The sequence below is a fragment of the Rhinoderma darwinii genome, chromosome 10, assembly GCF_050947455.1.
Source record: "Rhinoderma darwinii isolate aRhiDar2 chromosome 10, aRhiDar2.hap1, whole genome shotgun sequence".
NCBI lineage: Eukaryota > Metazoa > Chordata > Amphibia > Anura > Rhinodermatidae > Rhinoderma > Rhinoderma darwinii.
In genome coordinates this window covers 94,204,618-94,223,690 of record NC_134696.1, presented here as the reverse complement: position 1 = coordinate 94,223,690, position 19,073 = coordinate 94,204,618, and the positions used below count along the sequence as shown (strand labels likewise).

Below are 19,073 nucleotides of genomic sequence, written 5' to 3'. Positions count from 1 at the left end.
ATTTCTCCCCAGAGAGCTGTAACCCTGAGCTTCCATAGACCACAGTCATAAATGTCTTGGGAGGATTTCCAGGCATCGTGTGTTATTACAGCTGCCTCCACACCCACATATCCAGGGATAAACGCATTAGATGAAGAGCACAGGGAAGGGCTTTGTATATTCATGTCTCTCCCTGTCGTCTCGCAGTTTGATGGTACTGAAGGGCTCTGGTTTCAGAAGATCTCCTCAAGGTTTTGTAGTCGCCAACCATTTGCCCTGGAGCAACTCAAGCAGAAACAGAAGAAAGATCCTCGATTTACGCAGTTCATTCAGGTAAATTGTGTTGTACAAATAGCCAGCCGCTTGTTAAATTGAAGAGGTTGTCTCAGGATAGACATTGGTGGCATATTGATAGGATGTGCCATCAGTGGTGTAGGTCAAACCTCTGCAACCCCTAGCTAGGCTCTGCTTTCTTCAGAGGTTGTATGGTTGGCCCATTCCGATCAATGGCCAACCATGCAGCCACCTGGAAACCATTGGAGATGACAGGAGACAAAGTGTTACTGCACTTTCCTAATGTGAAATTGGCCCAAGGGTCATGGAAGGGAAATCAAACACTAGGCCGTTCTGGCGAAAACCTGGCACGATAATGAGGGGCCTTTTGTAAGTTTTGCCACGGGGACCTTCTATCTTCTATGTAAGCCAATGTTCTCATGGGCTACCTCTTCCAGATAATAACAACTATAAGGCCCACATGGGATAGTGTCATGATAATCCCCCATCTCCTGTACTTCTGCCCCTAGATATTATAGGATCCGTTTTTTCCTGAAATCATAGGGATTGTCTTAGACTAGTAACAACGCTGCTTTGTGTGCTGTGTCTGATATTGAAACTCCTTCTCAGTTAAGTGAATGTGGCTGAGCTGCAATAGCAGACACAGCCCACTGACAAGAGTGGCGCTGTTTCAGTGGGGTAAAAAACCCAGAACCTTTTTATCTGATTTTAGACCATCACGTTAAATGGGACTAAACCCTTACTTATGACTAAACGTCTCCATATTTACCCTCTACAGGAAGCAGAAAGTAATCCACAATGCCGGCGTCTACAGTTAAAGGATATTATTCCATTTGAAATGCAGAGACTGACCAAATACCCCCTTCTGCTGCAGAACATTGCTAACCTAACCGGTGAGAAGACATTTTATATATTATATTAAATATTAAATTAATATTATATTATATATTAATATTATATTAAATATTATATATATTAATATATATATATATATATATATATATATATATATATATATTAATATTATATTATATATATTAATATTATATAAAATATATATTTCATTCAAAGACTGATCACAGATATTCATGGCAAGTGCAGAAGTAACTCCTACAACAGCCCTGCAGTGGATTTTTTTTAATCCTTTCATAGCTAATAGAAGTTTAATAATACTATTTTAGGGAGTTGCTATTCAAGCTATCTGCAAAATAGCACTAAAGGAATCGTCACTGGTCTAAGTTCACATAAAGTTGCACACTTTAAAGGTTAATTAAACTTTTCAAAAACTTTTGACATGTCATAGTAACATGTCAGAAGTTTTGATGGGTGGAGATCCGATCACTGAGACCCCCACCGATTGCTAAAACGAAGCGGCAGAAGCGATTGGGTGAGCGCAGTGCCGCTTTGATTCTGCTCTGCTTTTCTTGAAGGTGAGCGAGCGGTGTACGGGCTCAATGGAAAATCTGAGTCCTTATACCGCTCGCTCTGCTTTTTGAGGAAAGCTGAGCAGAAGCAAAGCGTCGCAGCGCTCACTCGTTTTAGCGGTGGGTGGGAGTCTCGGTTCTCGGACCCTCCCTGATCAGAACGTCTGATAGGTCAAAAGTTTAGTTATCCGTGCACTTGGTGAAAGTCATGATGTCCTCCATTGACCTGATATTGTTGAATTTTAACAGAGGAAGAAGAGGAGAAACAGCGGGTAAAGAAAGCAGCTGAATGTTGCCGGCAGATCCTAAACCACGTCAACACCGAAGTACGAGAGATGGAGAACAAAATGGTAAGATACAACTGAGCGCCGTGGAGGTCCTTCATTTTGGACCATCTTGTCTTATTAAGGCTGCTGGAGGTCATTTAAATGGGGTCCCCAGATAGGAACCAGCAAGAGTATTATATGGATACCATTGATTTCAACACTACGCATGGCAAGTGATCATTCCCCAGGGAGATAACAACTCATTGACAGGAGACCCAGCAGCAGGACCCTCTGCTAAAAGCTAATTGTTGGGGGGACCTTCTCACTAAAAGGGGCTTTTTACCTGTCCCCATAAAGATTGCCCCTCTTATCAGACACGTTGATACCTTTAACAGTGGCAGCCACAGTGCTCTCTTAATATGACCGCTATAGTTTCCCCTTTACCTTACTTACCTTCCACCTATTCCAGGTATATGTGATCTACCAATCAGTCGCTAAATCACAGATCACTTTTGCAGATCGATCTGCCCTATAAGCACGGCATTGGTATGGGGTAGGGTTGCTGCTGACTGGTTCTCACTATAGCTGAGGCTTTTGCCAGGGGTGACGGGCAGGGCCTAAACGCCACAATGACGGGAATGTCCAATGTTGCCACATCCATACAGTATATAGTCGCTTCTTCATTGTCTATTATTACTTTTGTTCCTATTTGAATCCTTTGCAGAAACTGATCGATTACCAAAGACGTCTTGATGTGTCTAACTTGAAACAGAGCAATGATCCTCTGTTCATCGAGTTCAAGGTAAGAACTATACTCCATGAATTCCTCTTTGTGATCATCGTATTGCTTTGTCTTCTGTAGCCTGGGGTTCTTGGAGCCCACCAGAAGAAATAATTTTAAGCACCCAACCTCTATCTATACAGAACATGTGCACCTCCACTTTTAATCCCTTATGGACATATCAATAAGATCTAATGGGTTATTTGTGATCATCCCATAAGAAATAGATCCTAGTGGTTATTTATGTCTAAGGAAATTCTATTTTCTGTAATTTAGAACATCGACATTACAAGGAAAAACCTCATATATGAAGGAGCGCTCACATGGAGAGTTAGTAAAGACAAGTCTTTTGGTGAGAGTCGTATATTTTCCATAAAATCCCAATATTGCTGTGGCATTGTCTATGGTCTTCAAATCTAATGGGCCTCTTTTTCTTTCCCTTTGCCTTTCCTTTGCTGCCTCGAAAATCCCATTTTCTACAGATGTTCATGTTCTTCTGTTGGACGACATCTTGATGCTTCTCCAAAAACAGGATGAACGTTTAGTTTTGAAGTGCCAAAGTCGGACGATCACCCCAGCTCCGGATGGAAAACTCATGCTGAGTCCAATCATTAAGCTAGAAAAAGCAATGGCCCGTGAGGTGGCTACTGGTCAGTACCTAAGGATCAGATCTATACATGTAACAGGAGAAGTCCTAGATATATATGGTTCTAGATAGTAGAAGACCTATATTTGTGCTTAAATTCGGCAAGTAGATCTATTTAAACAGCTCATAGCATGGATGGGTCTTCCATCTGGCACTAAGGTTTCTCCCCATTAACTCCTGGGAATGTGTCCAGTCCTGCAGCTGTAGTGGTTCTTTAAAGGGACTGTCTGCTTTTTAAATCCCTTTTTGTTAAAAGATCCCCGGATAGTAAGCTGATCACGGTACTAGGAACCCCATTGATCAAGTGCGATCTGCAGCGGAACCAAGCAGCAAGTGTTAAGTTTCCCTGCAGCGCCACCACAGGGGAAATGGAGCATTACAGGGTGCCTATTGAAATCAATTTGCTGTATGTGTAATGCACACACATGCTGGGTCCTCCAGAGAAACTCTTTGTAGCCACTCTCTGCTCGTTGGAGGTCCGGAATGAGGGACTCCCCTGCGTTAATCCATAACGCTCTAATAGGATTTGAAAACATAACATTTTATCTCTTGCAGATAACAAAGCCTTCTTTGTCATATTCAAGTGGGAGGATAGGGCACAGATCTATGAGCTGGTGGCACCTACCACATCTGAGAAAAAAACGTAAGTACAAAGAAAGCTGGCAGATAATGTATATAAAGACAGATGGGTAATATGGGATGCTGGTGGAAACTGGTCCTGTAGCTAATAAGCTGTATACAGCTATACATACCCTTCAAGAGATAAATGAGGGAGTTGGCTAAGATTTAAAAAAATATATATATTTTCAAGAAACAGCGCCACAGTTGGAAAGTGTCTGGTATTGCACTTCAGCCCCATTCACTTGAAGAAGGCTGTGCTTTGATACCAGACACAGCCAAGGACAAAGGTGGCGCTGTTTCTGGAAGAAAATCAAAGCAGACCCTTTTGATAATGTCAGACAACCCCTTTATTTACTCACAGCCGGGATCTATCCTTGTTTCTATCCGGGGTCTGTTGCCCAGGTCATTGCATATAAGGTCCTACCTTCTTTCCATCTATACCCGGTCACCTGGTTTGAAATTAGAAGAGTAAGTTTCATCACTGCTCCTTTAAACCTAAGGCAGAATTTTTTTTTTGCAAGAGTCTTTCTCTACTTGTCATTTGCAAGTTTTGAGCCAATCGTGGGGCGGATCAGGAACCCAATTTATCCTGTGATTGACAGATATAAAGGGACTCCTCTCTGCCTGGGACTCCTACATTAGCCAATTGCCACATAGATGGCTTACCTAGGAAAGCGGTCAGTTTAGCAGCCTGCAGGTGGCGCTGTTTACTTGCATTTTAGTTCTGATTTAGCACCTTTCTTCGTTATTCCTAAGAAGAAACGATAGAACCATAAAGAACCTACAACATAAGAACGTGTGTAATAAGAAGTATTTGAGGCGTCTTGTGAACCTCTTTTGTCTCCTTACAGTTGGTTTTCCCTAATCAGTCAGAATACTGGCCGCCTGGAATCATCTGCTTCTAGCAAGCACAGACCGTCATACAGTAGTCCAGTCATGCTTCCACAGAGCCCAACCTTGTAAGTAGATGACGCAGCAATGACATCTAGGTCCATATGGCATCAGATGCTTGTACTATATAGAGATGCCTGTGTTCTACATTCTATGTGTTATTTTAGAAAATTGTTAATTTTCTATGGGTCTTTCCAGTGGCTGCGCTTTTATCCATGTCTTATATGTAAAGTGCATCCTGTTTTGTATTATACTTCTTTTTCAGGACTGGCCTTCCTTTGACTGGTGCCATGTGTGGTACCTTCTCTTGTGGCCCCTCTCCTATTTGATGTACTGTCATATATTGTGCAAATAATTATGCCATATAGTGCCTTATTATCTGTGTAATACAGGATGGTGCCAAAAAAACACCACCATACACTGGACAACACATGATAAAAAATAATCTACTCTACAGTGGCTGAGCAGCCAAATAATACCATCATACAGTGCTGAAAAAATACCACCATACAGTGCTGAAATAATACCACCAGACAGTGCTGAAATAATACCACCAGACAGTGCTGAAATAATACCACCAGACAGTGCTGAAATAATACCACCATACAGTGCTGAAATAATACCACCAGACAGTGCTGAAATAATACCACCAGACAGTGCTGAAATAATACCACCATACAGTGCTGAAATAATACCACCAGACAGTGCTGAAATAATACCACCAGACAGTGCTGAAATAATACCACCAGACAGTGCTGAAATAATACCACCAGACAGTGCTGAAATAATACCACCAGACAGAGCTGAAATAATACCACCAGACAGTGCTGAAATAATACCACCAGACAGTGCTGAAATAATACCACCATACAGTGCTGAAATAATACCACCAGACAGTGCTGAAATAATACCACCAGACAGTGCTGAAATAATACCACCAGACAGTGCTGAAATAATACCACCAGACAGTGCTGAAATAATACCACCAGACAGTGCTGAAATAATACCACCAGACAGAGCTGAAATAATACCACCAGACAGTGCTGAAATAATACCACCATACAGTGCTGAAATAATACCACCAGACAGTGCTGAAATAATACCACCAGACAGTGCTGAAATAATACCACCAGACAGTGCTGAAATAATACCACCATACAGTGCTGAAATAATACCACCAGACAGTGCTGAAATAATACCACCAGACAGTGCTGAAATAATACCACCAGACAGTGCTGAAATAATACCACCAGACAGTGCTGAAATAATACCACCAAACAGTGCTGAAATAATACCACCATACAGTGCTGAAATAATACCACCATACAGTGCTCAGATAAAACCACAATTCAGTGTTCATATAATACCACCTTACAGACTTAAATAATGCTAAAGCCCCATGAACACGACCGTAATTTTGATTCGCAATTACGGATTCGTAGTTGTGGATCAAAATACTGATCTATTAATTTCTTTGGCCCATGGACACCTTCCCAGATATTTCCGGGAAGGTGTCCGGGCCATAGAAATTACCCGCAAAAAAATAGGACATGTCTTATTTTTTAAAAAATTTACGGACCGTACTCCTATACTTTATAATAGGAGCACGGCCCGCAAATGCGGGTGACAGTCTGCGGCCGTCCATGCCCATAATCACAGATCGTGATTACAGCTACGGCCGTGTGCACGTGGCCTTACATACATTGCTCAAATAATGCTAGCATAATGTAAGTAATGTTTTCGGTTTTTTTCTTCCCCGGCTGTTTTTTCTTGTGCCCAGACAACCCCTTTAAGGTCTTTGTGCCTATTACCGTTAATCTGAACCCCTTCTCCTGTTTGGTACTAATTTTACCTATTCGTTTTTTTACAGCTATAGTGATCAATTGCTGGGCAGTTCAGAAAATGGAGGTTCCTTGAAAGAGTCTTCAACGAAGGACGGTAAGAACTACAATACAAACCTCAAATACAACTATACCCCAATCACCATGGAACGACATTCCTGCACTTTACTTCGGCCCTTTAAGGCCCTTTAACGCCGGCCAATTATCGGGAAAACGCTCGTTCATCAGCTGATCGTATCTTTTTAAATACTGAAAATATCCGTATCGGCAGCACATTTTCCTGTGTAAACAGGGAGACGCGCTGCCGACATGATAGAAATGTATGAGGACGAGCGATGGGAGTAAGGAGCGCTCGTCCCCATACTAGCATCTTGTGAAAGACACAAACGAGCGCCGATCAACGAGCTGTCCAGCGTCCACTTCTCAATCTACGTTTCTGTTTACAGGAAAGGAGGATTCTCTTGAAGGCGTTGGCTTAGGGATTGTAGAGAATTCTGGAGACCAATCAACGGAACATCTTCTTGACCATGACTTTCAGGCCTACAAGCTGAACCAATACACTAGCACAGGAGGAAATGTTGCCAGTGAAGCACTAGAAGAAGGTGAGGAGGGCAAGGAAACATAACATGATCTTGACCTAGTAGCTTTATTTTGTACTGATCCTGGGTTCCAGGCTGTATTATATTCCAGAGCTGCATTCACAATTCTGCTGGTTGTCATTGGAAACCATCAACAAGCTTGTTGTCAGACATGCCCCTAACAGCTTAGCTCCTATAATGCAGGGGATCAGTTAATTTTTCCTATATCTGAATACTGTACACTTACTGGTGTAAACATGACACTTCCCAGAATGCAAAGACCCTGAGCCAGCAAGCCATGCTGGGAAATTTCAGCTCTGAAGCCTTCAGAATTGTCACTGCAGTTCTGGAGTATAGTACAGGCTGTAACTCAGGATAAGTACAAGATAAGTAATACAATGAATTTACAAAGTGACTCAACTTTCCTATTTAGATAATTTCTACGTATATCAACTAAAAAAAATGTGTTCAAAAGTGGACAAACCCTTTAAATCTAGAGTAAAATGGATTGTGATATTCTTCCTTTACTCTTTTCTCAGTGTTGGTGTTGAAGAGGTTACTTGTACGTAATATCCGTCTAAGCTTGGACGCCGAGTCGCTTATGAACCTTGAAAACTGGTCTCACAACCCCCAGGATGAGGCTGGAGTGCCCCAACCTGCACAAGATGAGAAGGCCACTAATGGGGATCAGGAAGAAGAGGCTGGGGCAGAATCGGACAGGGAGGCCAAAGAGCAGGGTAAGACTAAGAAAGCTACAGCCTGGGTTTGGCGAGGGCAATACCGCAGGGGCTTCATTCTGGGTTTGTTGGACGCCTCTGTCACAGCCGCCATACCTCACTATTGAGCCTTATTCAGACGAACGGTGAAATTGTCAGTTTGACGGACGATTGGTTTTTATGGCCGCAAGTATTTCTATGGGGCTATTCACACGGCCGTTGTTTTAACGGACCGTGTGAACGGCCCATGAAAAATTAGGATGTGTCTCATTTTTTTCAAGTCTTATCACGGATCCGTGAAAACAGGTCCTGCACCGGTGCAAACCGGCCGTGAAAAACTTCAGTTTTTCACAGCCAATTTGACACTCGTTGGTCTGAAGAAAGCCTTAGGGTCAAAGTTCCCTGCAACCAATTTAACCCTATAATGAAAGGTTAGCGCATGCTCAGGCAATGCCAGCCTACCCCGGAGTACTTCATTGCCGTAGTTTAGTATAACAATCTGAGGCCATCACTAACACATTGGGCTGGATTATAAGGCCTTGTTCACACAGTCTTTTGGCGCTGATTTTGACACAGAAACCTCGTCTGAATCGGCGCCAAAAAACAAAAGAAATCGCCCCCATTGTTTTCAATTTAGGGCAGTGGCAATTTTTTTACTGCTCGCGGAGAAAAAAACGGCATGTCCTTTAGGCCATGTTCACACAAAGTATTTTGCAGGCGGAAAAAATCTGCCTTAAAATTCCTGAACTAATTTTGAGGCAGATTTTGACCTGCCTGCTCTGTCTTTCTGCGATTTTTCGCTGCGGTTTTCACCCACGGGCATTAAGGACCACAGGTAAAAAAAAGGCTTCGAAAAACTCTTTTTCTGCCTCCCATTGATTTCAATGGAAGGTCAGAGGCGGAACCGCGGCAAGAAAGAACATGCTGATTTTTTTTTCCCGCAAGTGGCTAGATACCGCCCTGGAAAAAAGATCCTCCGCCTCCCATTGAAATCAATGGGAGGCAGTTTTGGAAGTTTTTTGGCGCTGATTCTGGCGCGGTTTCAGTGTCAAAATCAGCGGGCAAAAACTGTGTGAACAGTGCCTTATTGCTGCGGTTTCCGCCTCTGACCTCCCATGGAAATCAATGGGAGGCAGAAAAATCTTGCGGCGCTTGTTTGCGAGCGTTCTTCGCAGCGTCTTTTGCCCGCGGTACTTGCATTAGCTTTAATGGCCACGGCAAAAAAGCGCAGGCAGGTCAAAATCTGCCTTAAAATTCCTGAAGGAATTCTGAGGCAGGTTTTTTTCTGCCTGCAAAAAACTCTGTGTGAACAGGGACTACGTGATCATGTTACTACTGTATATCTGGTGACCCCCCAGCAGGCATCTGACCCCTGTATGGAGCACTGATAGTCATTAGTAATGCTGCGGTTTGCTGCCTACAGGCCCAAGAGATGTTGGAGAGTCACTATGTGCTCCAATTGTATTGTCCCAAGAACAATCAGAAGAAGTCCAAAGACGCATCCTTCTACTGGAGCAGAGGGTCCAGCAGCTCAAGGTAAGTGAGATGATGGTGGCGACTATTACATTATTCTTTAGTATTTTTGGGTTCTATTTATTTATTTTTTTATCATTATTACTTAATTATTATACCTTTTAGGCTTCGTTCACATCTGCACTGGGACTCCGTTCATGGGTTCCGTCAGAGCTTTCTGTCAGGAACCCATGAAAGGAAACCAAACGGAAACCATAGGTTTCCATTGATGGTGACGGTTCCGGTGCAAATGGTTTCCGTTTGTCTCCGTTGTATAAGAGTTCCGTCGTTTTGACCGAATCAATACCGTAGTCAACTGCGCTATTCATTCCGTCAAAACAACGCAACCCTTACACAACGGAATTTTACTGTGTTCCTATTATTGTTATATATATATATTTTATTAGCTATATCATTTTATAGTGATAATAGGAATATATATCTTTACACAGTCCATTCATACATGTTAGGACTCTTAATCTGGTACCCGAAGGTCCGAACACTGAAGTTAAAGGGCCAGCGCAGACACATGCCGGACTATTTTATTTTTTTGGATTATTGGTGCTAGAGCTTTTTATTTATAATGTTTTACCTTTTGGTCTTGCTCTTAGTTAATAGAGGAGGATTATATCCACCTACAGAGGACTGTTGCCAAATTGACTGTATCCCAAGGAAGCTTCACATGAAACAGGTAAGATAGATAGTTTTTTCCAAATACCCAATAAAGGAATTCTGATTTAAGAGAAGGGACCCCCTGTTCAAGACTCATCTAGTATCCAGAGTAGGCAGCGGGTACAAAGAGTGTCTCTTGCCCTGGAGGACCAGACCGCTCCATTAACTACATAGACGGCCCATTGATTTCAATGGGAACTGTAATGTTTCATATTTCCTGTGGCGGCGCTGCAGGGGAATTTAACATTTGCTGCCAGTTTCCCCCACCGATTACGACTTATCTTTGGGGGGGTCACAGCAGCAGAAAACACTGCAATCAGTTTATCATCAGGAGTCCCTTCTAACAAAAAGAGATTGTGTAAAGCGGTCAACCCCTTTAACAACATATATTTTGCTGGAATAGCAATTCCCAAATATAGTGATACTATTGGAATCGCTCCCTATAGCAGCAGGAGTAGGGGCTTTGAAATTCTTCGCCATTGCCCTTCGAATCCATCGTCGGATTTTGTGTCATTATTGGATATCTCATTTGTGTCGATTGCGATAACGACACTGTTTTAGGACTTGTTCTTTAAAGGGCAGCTCCACCTTTGCAACAATTTTATTTATATTTTTTGCTTCAATGCATCTAAAATAAAATAAAAATTAAAGGGGTTTTCTAGGATTAAAAAAATATGGCTGCTTTCTTCCCACACCACGCACAATTTGTGGACAGGTGTCGCACTGTTTTCAGAAGAGAGCAGCCATGTTTTTCTAATCCTGGACAACCCCTTTAAGCAACTTTGCATTCGTTTTTAATAAAATTTCTAGTATTTTGTTTCTATGCAAATCTGTGTGTCCATGGTAACAGACTACAAGTAAACCTGTGTAGTCTGACACTGCAGTCCTATATTACTGCCTTCCATCTGTCCCCTACTTCTTGCTAACCTACAGACAGCAGTGGAGGGGCAGATGAAAGGGAGTATGTTTGCTGGATCAGACTAGACAGGCTTTGTTTGTAAATCTGGAGACACATAAGTCTGCATGAGAGCTGTGTACATAAAACGGCAGATCTTTAATGAAATCTATTTGCAAAGTTACTTCATTTTTTTATTTCAGATCCGTTGGGTGCAAAGGGGGACAATATGATTCGATCAACTCAATATATTTTTAGGGGTTCTTCAGTAATGTAACTCCTATATACAACAGGGGTCCCTTACATTGGTTTGGTTTCTAATATGGGGTCAGGTATGTAACCTGTTTGTCTTTTATTCTACAGGTCATATTTTCCATTAAAGAACCCTCTCCTGGTTAATTGTGCTGCACACCCTGCCAGGATTAACGGTGACACAACCTCCGTGGTGCTTACGCCAGGAAAAGGACGATTGTCAGGGTGGGAGTTATGGGACTAAATGGACTGCCAGTCATAGGATATGGGCGGGTGGGAGGCCTCCTGTTATTAGATGGGACCAGATTTTATCCCGTTTGGACAACACATAAGTGCCTTATTGCTTTTATAACTTTTTTGTTTTTTCAGGGACTGTCGGAGGGCTGGGAAGGGCTGCTGAAATATATATTTGGTGTTCTTTTTTTTTTAACATATATATATATATATATGTCAGATACAGAAATTCTTATCATAGCTGTACAGTAAAGTTATCTTGTCTGCTTACTAGGACTTTTTTTTGCCACCTTCCCATATTAATAAAGTTTATATAAAAAAAAACAAAAAGCAACCCCAAAAAAAAAAAAAACAACCCCAAAACGTCATCTCTACCTGTAACAGGAGGCGTCTAATCTTCCTAGAACGGATCGGAGTATGAGGTTTCTCTCTAGCGTGGGTGCCTGGATACGATTGAGGTAGAGAAAGTGGATGGATTTAGGATTCGAGGTGATCCGAGATGATTTATGAAGCAGATGCACTGTGATACTATTGGATATAGAGAGAGCGGACTATATACAACCGTAGACTCCAACCGGTCTCTCTCTCTCCAACAGCGGCAGGCTGTCCGGGCATGCTGGTAGTTGTAGTTTTGCGATAGTTGTAGAGAGACTGGTTGGAGAACGGTGATGTACAGGATCTGGAAATCTTATTCGGAGAATCGGCTCCATTAGACCTGGTCTAAACAAGTCGAGAATCCCATTAAGCGTTCTCCATTTACAGCTTGACGGGTTGTATAAGATTAGAAAAGGGGTCTGCTTTTTGTCCAGAAACTGCGCCACTCTTGTCCTTGGGCCTATTCAAGTAAATAAGGCTGAGCTGCAATACCAGGCGCAGCCCATGTACAAGAGTGGCGCTGTTTCTGGTTCTAAAGCAAACGCCTCTTTCTAATCCAGGATCGATTCTTCAGAATCATGGTGGCCATAGTATTAAAGATAAAGGTATGATATGTATGTGTTATAAGCAGTCAGTCTAAATATGTGTTCTATTAATGATCAGAGTATGAACTTTTAGAAAAGTTTTCATTGTAATCCAGGCAACCACTCTATAAAAACAGGATTTGTGTACTAATGACTTGTACGTTCCGCTCTATACATATCCGTGTTTGGGGTGGAAGCATCACTATGGAAGAGGTCACTTAAGGAGGTCCTACAGCCAATCCTACCTGAATAATAAGGCACTTTGAGATGAAGAATGGCATGGTGTGACTGCGGCCAGGCTGCTTTTCTCCTCTTCCACTGTTAGCACTGGGACAATCCAGCTTTGAGCTGAAAAACTCTTATCATTTGGGTCAGACTGGTTACTAGGGATAAACTGCCTAGCAACTACAGTTTGTTCAATGTGGTTGTCAGGCAGCAGGCCCCTAGCAACCACTCTTCAGCTCAGGCAGATTCAGATGGCAGAAAGGAGGCCTGGATGTACTCAAACCACACTTTTCTATATCTTTTAGGCTAGGGCTCCATGGCGACTTTAGGTCCAGCTAAAATTACAGGTTACCGTGACTGTCACGCAACCTCAATGTAACCCAGTTAGGGAAAAAGTTGCATGCCGTGATCAATAGAATTCCTATATGGTCAGAATTTTTGTGATCGTGGCATACAACCGTTTTACCCTTTAGTTAAGATTGAAGATCGCTTGATTTTACCGCAACCAAAAGTCGCCATGGAGGCATAGCCTATAGCAACAATACATTTAGGCATCGAACCTCGTTAACTTTTGGCTGCCCTACAATTGTGGTCATAACATCGATGCCACGGTCTACCCATGGTACCACCACCACCACAGCTGGCAAGCTACGAAATGTCTACCTCTGCTTTAGAGGACCTACTAAAATAAAGATATCACTTGTATACGGATCTGTAAAGGGCGGGTATTTGGGTTTTAGTCCAATGTGGCTTGATCTTCCGTTTGGGTATTTAAACATCATTCCTATATATATTTATATATATATATATATATATATATTTGTGAAGCTTTGGGATTTTTGTTTTATATTTTGGTAGGTTTGTGAATTTATCGTCTTCTGTTTTTCGAGAGGGACAATATCCCCAAAGATATCTTCTTGATATATATGCCAAAGGCAATTTTTATTTTTTTTTTCAAAAAGTTGTCATTTACAAAAATGTCACACAAAAAATAAAGTGTTTTTTTTTTTTGTTTTTTTTTTTACCCATGTTATGATTGTTTTCATTCCAGCGTCCGAATACAATTTAATCCAGTCTTATAATACAACAGTCGATAAACGGATTTGTTTCTGTTTTTCTTTATTGCTTTGCTGTGGGATTACTCCGGCTCATTCATTTTATTCACGGATACAAAAAAAAAAAAAGCATCTGTGATTTTCCATATTTTTTTCTTCTTCCCTCATCTCCCCCTCCGTAACGTCACCACATACATCTTGACAGAACACCGGATGGGGAGTGCAAATACAGGATGTTTAAACATATACACACATCATAAACTGGACATGGTACACAGGTGAAACGGGGGTTACTGGTTTTGGCAGATTTGCTTGCATTGACTTGGCGGATCAAAATTTTTTTTAAGGGGAATGCAAAATTATTATTTATTTTTTACATGTCAACATCTGAGGGGGTCCATGAGCTTGGACCCATGTCGATTATCCACCAGAGGGGCTGAAAGTGCTTTTGGAGACCCTGAACATCTAAAAAAATTAAAGCTGGAATCTGATTGGTTGCTATGGGCAACTTCTCCATTCGTTTTGATACATTTTACCCCAATGTTCTGCGCGGGGCGCCATTGAAATAGTTGATGATCTATCGTGAGTGTAGGTCCCTTTAATGTTATAAAATAGGTGGAGGTCCAAGCTCACGGACCCTTAGTCCTAAGGCACACGACCGTGGTTTTCTGTCCGCGTGCTATCTGCGATTTTGCAGATCGCACACGGACCCATTCATTTATAAGGCCCCATGCACACAAACATGATGATCACGGATCCGTGTCCGGGCTGCGAGTCCGGGCCATAAAAACTCAAGACATATTATTTTACGGTCTGTATTTGCGGATCATGTGACCTACTCGGGGAGTCGGACAAACTGGTGATTCCAACCTTAGATTTTTTGCGGATCCGTCTATACTGATGACACGTGGATGCACTACAAAAGGTTTTTTGTGGACAAGTGGACCGCAAACCGACAACAGATCCGTAATTTTGCAGACCGCAAAATCACTGCGGTCGCGTGCATTAGGCCTTAGTCAATTGTCTATACGACATAGCACAACATTGTTTTAGCTGGAGTTCCTCTTTAATTGAAAAGTGGAGCCCAATCTGGCTGTTCCAACAACCGTGAGGTTGTCCATAGCAACCCATTAAATTACCGCTGTCCTTCTAAATTAGGTTGTAAAATGTGGTGAATTGATTGGTTGCTCTGGACAACGTCTCTGGTCACAGCTGCGTTCTGGTGCATAGTGTCGGCACTAGATTTTTTTATACAGAAGGCCTAAAGAATTTTTTCGATTGCATCGGTTAATCTTAAGCTTTAAAATGGCGTGAACATACTCTGTTGGCATCTTTACATTTTGAAGTGTAATTCTACTTTTTTTCAATAAAAAGTTTTTGGATGTATTGAAGAAATTGAGTCATTTTGCAAATACTCTGAATACAGATTTTGAGTTTCTTTGTGTCTATATACTTTTAAAATTCTGTTAGTTGCCCTTGGAAACAGACAGCAGTTTAGCTCCGCCCCGCTGTCAGGCATGATGAGCTACCACAATGTACTGCTCTCTGGTGATCGGAAAACCAGCAGAATTGTGAATGCAGCTCTGGAATTTGTGACTTAGATATAAGATCATATATAAGATCGAATTCAATATTTCTATGAGAGAACAAAACAAAAAGTATTTACAAAGTTACTAAAAACTGTATGTAGATATTTTAAAGGGGTTCCCTAGAACTTTAGCAATGATGACTTCTCTTTTAGGATTAATGTACAAGACAACCCCCAATGTATTGCAGAAGGGCGCACAAGGGGAAAAGTTTTGAAAATTTACCCTAAGCTAAAGTTTCAACTATTTTGCCCATTAAAATTAGTAATAAAATTATTTACTAACCATTGTCCTATATCCTGTTTTTAGAAATGGTTGGCATTACTCCTCCTATAATGGTGCAGTGCCCATTATTAGCACGTCATGACAGCCCCTGTAGGCACGACATTTACACTATAGTAGCTGATGTATACAGGTTACAGGGCCTGCGTTCTGTTGATGACTCCTACGGAGAAAGAGCTGAGAATTGATTCTTCCCACCAATTAATTAGAATCATCATAGGGAACAATATAGGGACTGGCTCCTAATATAAAACAATATATAGTTAAAGCAGCTACTAAACCAGGCTGTATTTATGTAAATTATGTTTATTGGATACCTGGCACCATTTGAATCCCAAATCACCAGCCATTTTAAGCCCCACCCCCATTGCCTCGAGGAATTACGCAAAACCGCCTGTAAATTTTTACTATTCATGCAAATTTGCATAAGCCACACCCCTTATAAAGACTTGACACTTTGCAAAATGAAAAGTTGTAATACATTTATATTCACAATTTTTCAAGATCTCTGCTTGCTGTAAGTGAATTGAAGGTTCCGAGCTCATTAGAGGATGAGCTGTAAGGCTGGGGCTATATACAGAGTTACGATCCACGGCTGGAAATTATTTGTAAATCTGACTGTATTTTTCTGCTGTTTTTGTTTGAATATACAAAACCTATAATTTTTCATTTAACTTTAACTGCGGGTGATCTGGGGCTCTGGCATTAAAGGTCAATTGGCCCCTTTACCAACCACTTTAGCCATCATACATTAAGAGGCCATGGGCCCGAATGGTATTGCCCCTGATGTTAAGGTAACAGTTCATTTCCCATTAAATTTAATGGTATCACAACCTTTTACCTTGTGGGTTCTTCTGTGTTGTAAAGTTGCAATTTCCGACAAGTTCAACAAAAAAGATCTTGGCAGATATCGAATGGGTAATATGTTTTAGAGGATATTACACCGTTTGTGAATTTCCAACCATAAAACAAAAGAATAATTGCTATTAGAAATCAACTCTCCCCCACTGTCATTGTAGTTTATTGAAGATAATATGGGGTGCCCTGTCTGAGCTCACGGGCAACGGCTGCAGTGGAGATGGGGGCACTGTTTATATACCGGACGTCCATGGATGATCCAATGTCCATCCATTGTCCGTAGGCATGAATTGTGCCAAATAATATATTTTGAATTCCCAACTTTGGCTTGTCATATACCTTGCAGATTTCATTCTATATGGTCTGACAATTACAAACACAGCCACTAGGTGGCGCTACTCGCCTGCCTATAGTTATACTGTGTTTTTAAATAAATCTGGCTTTGAACTAATTTGGGGTAAGCTTTATTTATTTCAATATCATTGCTTAGAGTGCTGTTGCAAACACTTTAGAAAAATTTTGTTTTATTGGAATGTGGGGTTCACCTGTGTCCCAGATAAACAGATTCTGAAGTACTTCAATAGAAAAATAAACACAGCAAGTTCTCATAACCCCCCTTTTTTCTAACAGGGTAAAGCATTTCTCTAGTAACCCTGGCACAAAATAGGGACCCTCTCCTTCCTGAGGTGTTCAAGCCACATTTGACCTCGAGTTGACCTTGTACCTTAATGGTCTATGATTTCACTGGTACATATCACCATACCACCACTTGCATGATCACAGTATAATATGGATGTGTCTATATTCGTATGGATACAGATATGCCTTTTGTGACCTATGAGGCCGGTACATCGATGATGTATTTTATCCAGACAATGCACAGGTCAATGCTGCAGCAAGGCATAATCAATATAAGGTTCCACCATCAAGTAGATATTATGCTGTTATGGCAGCATTATAAGGGTCTAGCTACCAGTATTAGAAGTCCTGTGTAGTCCTAGGCCAAGGGTCTCCAGGCGGTGTCTCTCCAGCTGTTGCAAACAACAACTCCCATCAAGCCCTGACAGTCAAATTAACTCATTGAATACTGGCCTTGCTACCACTGTATCATCAAAGGTACATTTTTACATGTTCTCCTTACAAGTGGCTTTAGGGGGGAAGGGGATTGGCGCACCACACACTTTGCCCCCTATATATCCATATAGTTATATATATTTATATATATATTGTACATTTAGATATAGTGTCTGTATAAACATCAAGTCTAGCTGAGTGGAGCAGCTGTTTTTTCTTTAGAAATTTTAGTGGCTGCTGCTTTGGGTCGTTCCTCTTCTGTTTGGCCTCTTCCAACCGAAGATCCCGGACAAGGCGGGCTATATCCGCACCCCTCTGCTTCCGAACTGCAGTCACTCACATCTGTAATTTCCAGGTCTGAGTCGGATTCTGGATCTGGCTTCCCTTCTGGCTGCTCTACTCGGTCTCTTCTCACCGCCCCAGTGCCACCTATTTCTCCGCTTCCTCTCAAGGGCAGTGGGAGAGAATTAAGGCTTGTGCACAGCCTTTGTGGTATACCTGGTAATAGGTTGGTAGACCTGTCCATTGACTCCCCTGGAAGCAGAGAGACATGAGGAGGAAGCTGGGAGAGTGAACTGGGATAAAACTGTGGTGGATACAAGGAGGTGGGTAACTTGGATCCAGTTAAAGGGAAAGCACTGGAAAGGTATGGGTTAAACCCCCAGGAGTAATCAGGAAATGTGGTGTTGCGGTTGTATGGGGGCAACATAGCTGCAGGCTTGGTGTAACCAGTACCTGGAAGAGAGTTGAGAAAGAAGTCATATAGATGAGTGTGGTAACTAATAGCAACTTAATATTAAGCATATTCCGGCTGCCTTACTCCACCACTAGAGGGAGCAACTGTGTACTGTTTATACATTGATTTCATATAATACTACAGTATGCCGTAAGATCCTTATCTCTCTCTAGTGACAGCTGAAGGCAGACAGAATTTTATTTTTTAAATCTGTATCCGGGCAAGGGATTTGGAGCTCTGTAGCTGAAAAACAGATTTTTGACCCTTCTAAAGATATATTAAGAAATTAATTTAGCACATCATGTTGGACCTAAAAAATTCACTGGTATTAAAAAGTGAAAATTCACTTTTCGCCAATGACCTCTCCTGGCATGCAACTAATGTTTTTTGAAGTTGGACTACCTACTTACATAGCATTATCAGCGTGTATAGAAAAAACTGCAATATAAGATAATGGAGTCTGTGTGAGCATCACCATCTACATGTGACCTTACCTGAGCTCAGGAAAGGAAAAGCGGCTTCAAGACGAAGCTTCTCTGTCTCTGGAGTAGAAAGAGGGCGGTCTAGTAACGGAGGCCGACCGGTTGTAGAAAAGAGAGACTGCAAAGCCTGGAAAAAAAGATGAGTCTTCGCATAATTCACTGCTTTGTGGTATGTACAATGGAACCTGAGATGTACAGAAAGTCCTAAAGACCT

The 19,073-nt window shown here is 41.7% G+C and overlaps 2 protein-coding genes across 9 annotated transcripts in view; one reads left to right on the top strand and one right to left on the bottom strand.

Annotated features, from left to right (window-relative positions):
- Positions 1-12,712, top strand: part of ARHGEF1 (Rho guanine nucleotide exchange factor 1) — a 67,525-nt gene extending 54,813 nt beyond the window's left edge. For all 8 annotated transcript variants that reach the window (XM_075840328.1, XM_075840326.1, XM_075840332.1 and 5 more), the window contains 14 exons: positions 187-312; positions 1,052-1,166; positions 1,947-2,047; positions 2,688-2,765; positions 3,021-3,096; positions 3,227-3,394; positions 3,946-4,033; positions 4,863-4,970; positions 6,773-6,840; positions 7,190-7,345; positions 7,861-8,058; positions 9,461-9,573; positions 10,161-10,240; positions 11,480-12,712. In XM_075840328.1, coding sequence (XP_075696443.1) covers positions 187-312; positions 1,052-1,166; positions 1,947-2,047; positions 2,688-2,765; positions 3,021-3,096; positions 3,227-3,394; positions 3,946-4,033; positions 4,863-4,970; positions 6,773-6,840; positions 7,190-7,345; positions 7,861-8,058; positions 9,461-9,573; positions 10,161-10,235 — 1,470 coding nt within the window. In that variant the 3' untranslated portion in view covers positions 10,236-10,240; positions 11,480-12,712. The remainder of the gene's footprint in view (positions 1-186; positions 313-1,051; positions 1,167-1,946; positions 2,048-2,687; positions 2,766-3,020; positions 3,097-3,226; positions 3,395-3,945; positions 4,034-4,862; positions 4,971-6,772; positions 6,841-7,189; positions 7,346-7,860; positions 8,059-9,460; positions 9,574-10,160; positions 10,241-11,479) is intronic.
- Positions 12,713-13,777: 1,065 nt separating this feature from the next.
- The window catches only part of ERFL (ETS repressor factor like), a 58,518-nt gene continuing 53,222 nt past the window's right edge, over positions 13,778-19,073 (bottom strand). The window contains exons 5-6 of the mRNA XM_075840335.1: positions 18,872-18,986; positions 13,778-18,376 (exon numbers count right to left, since the gene is read on the bottom strand). Of these exons, the coding sequence (XP_075696450.1) occupies positions 17,832-18,376; positions 18,872-18,986 (660 nt within the window). The 3' untranslated portion in view covers positions 13,778-17,831. The remainder of the gene's footprint in view (positions 18,377-18,871; positions 18,987-19,073) is intronic.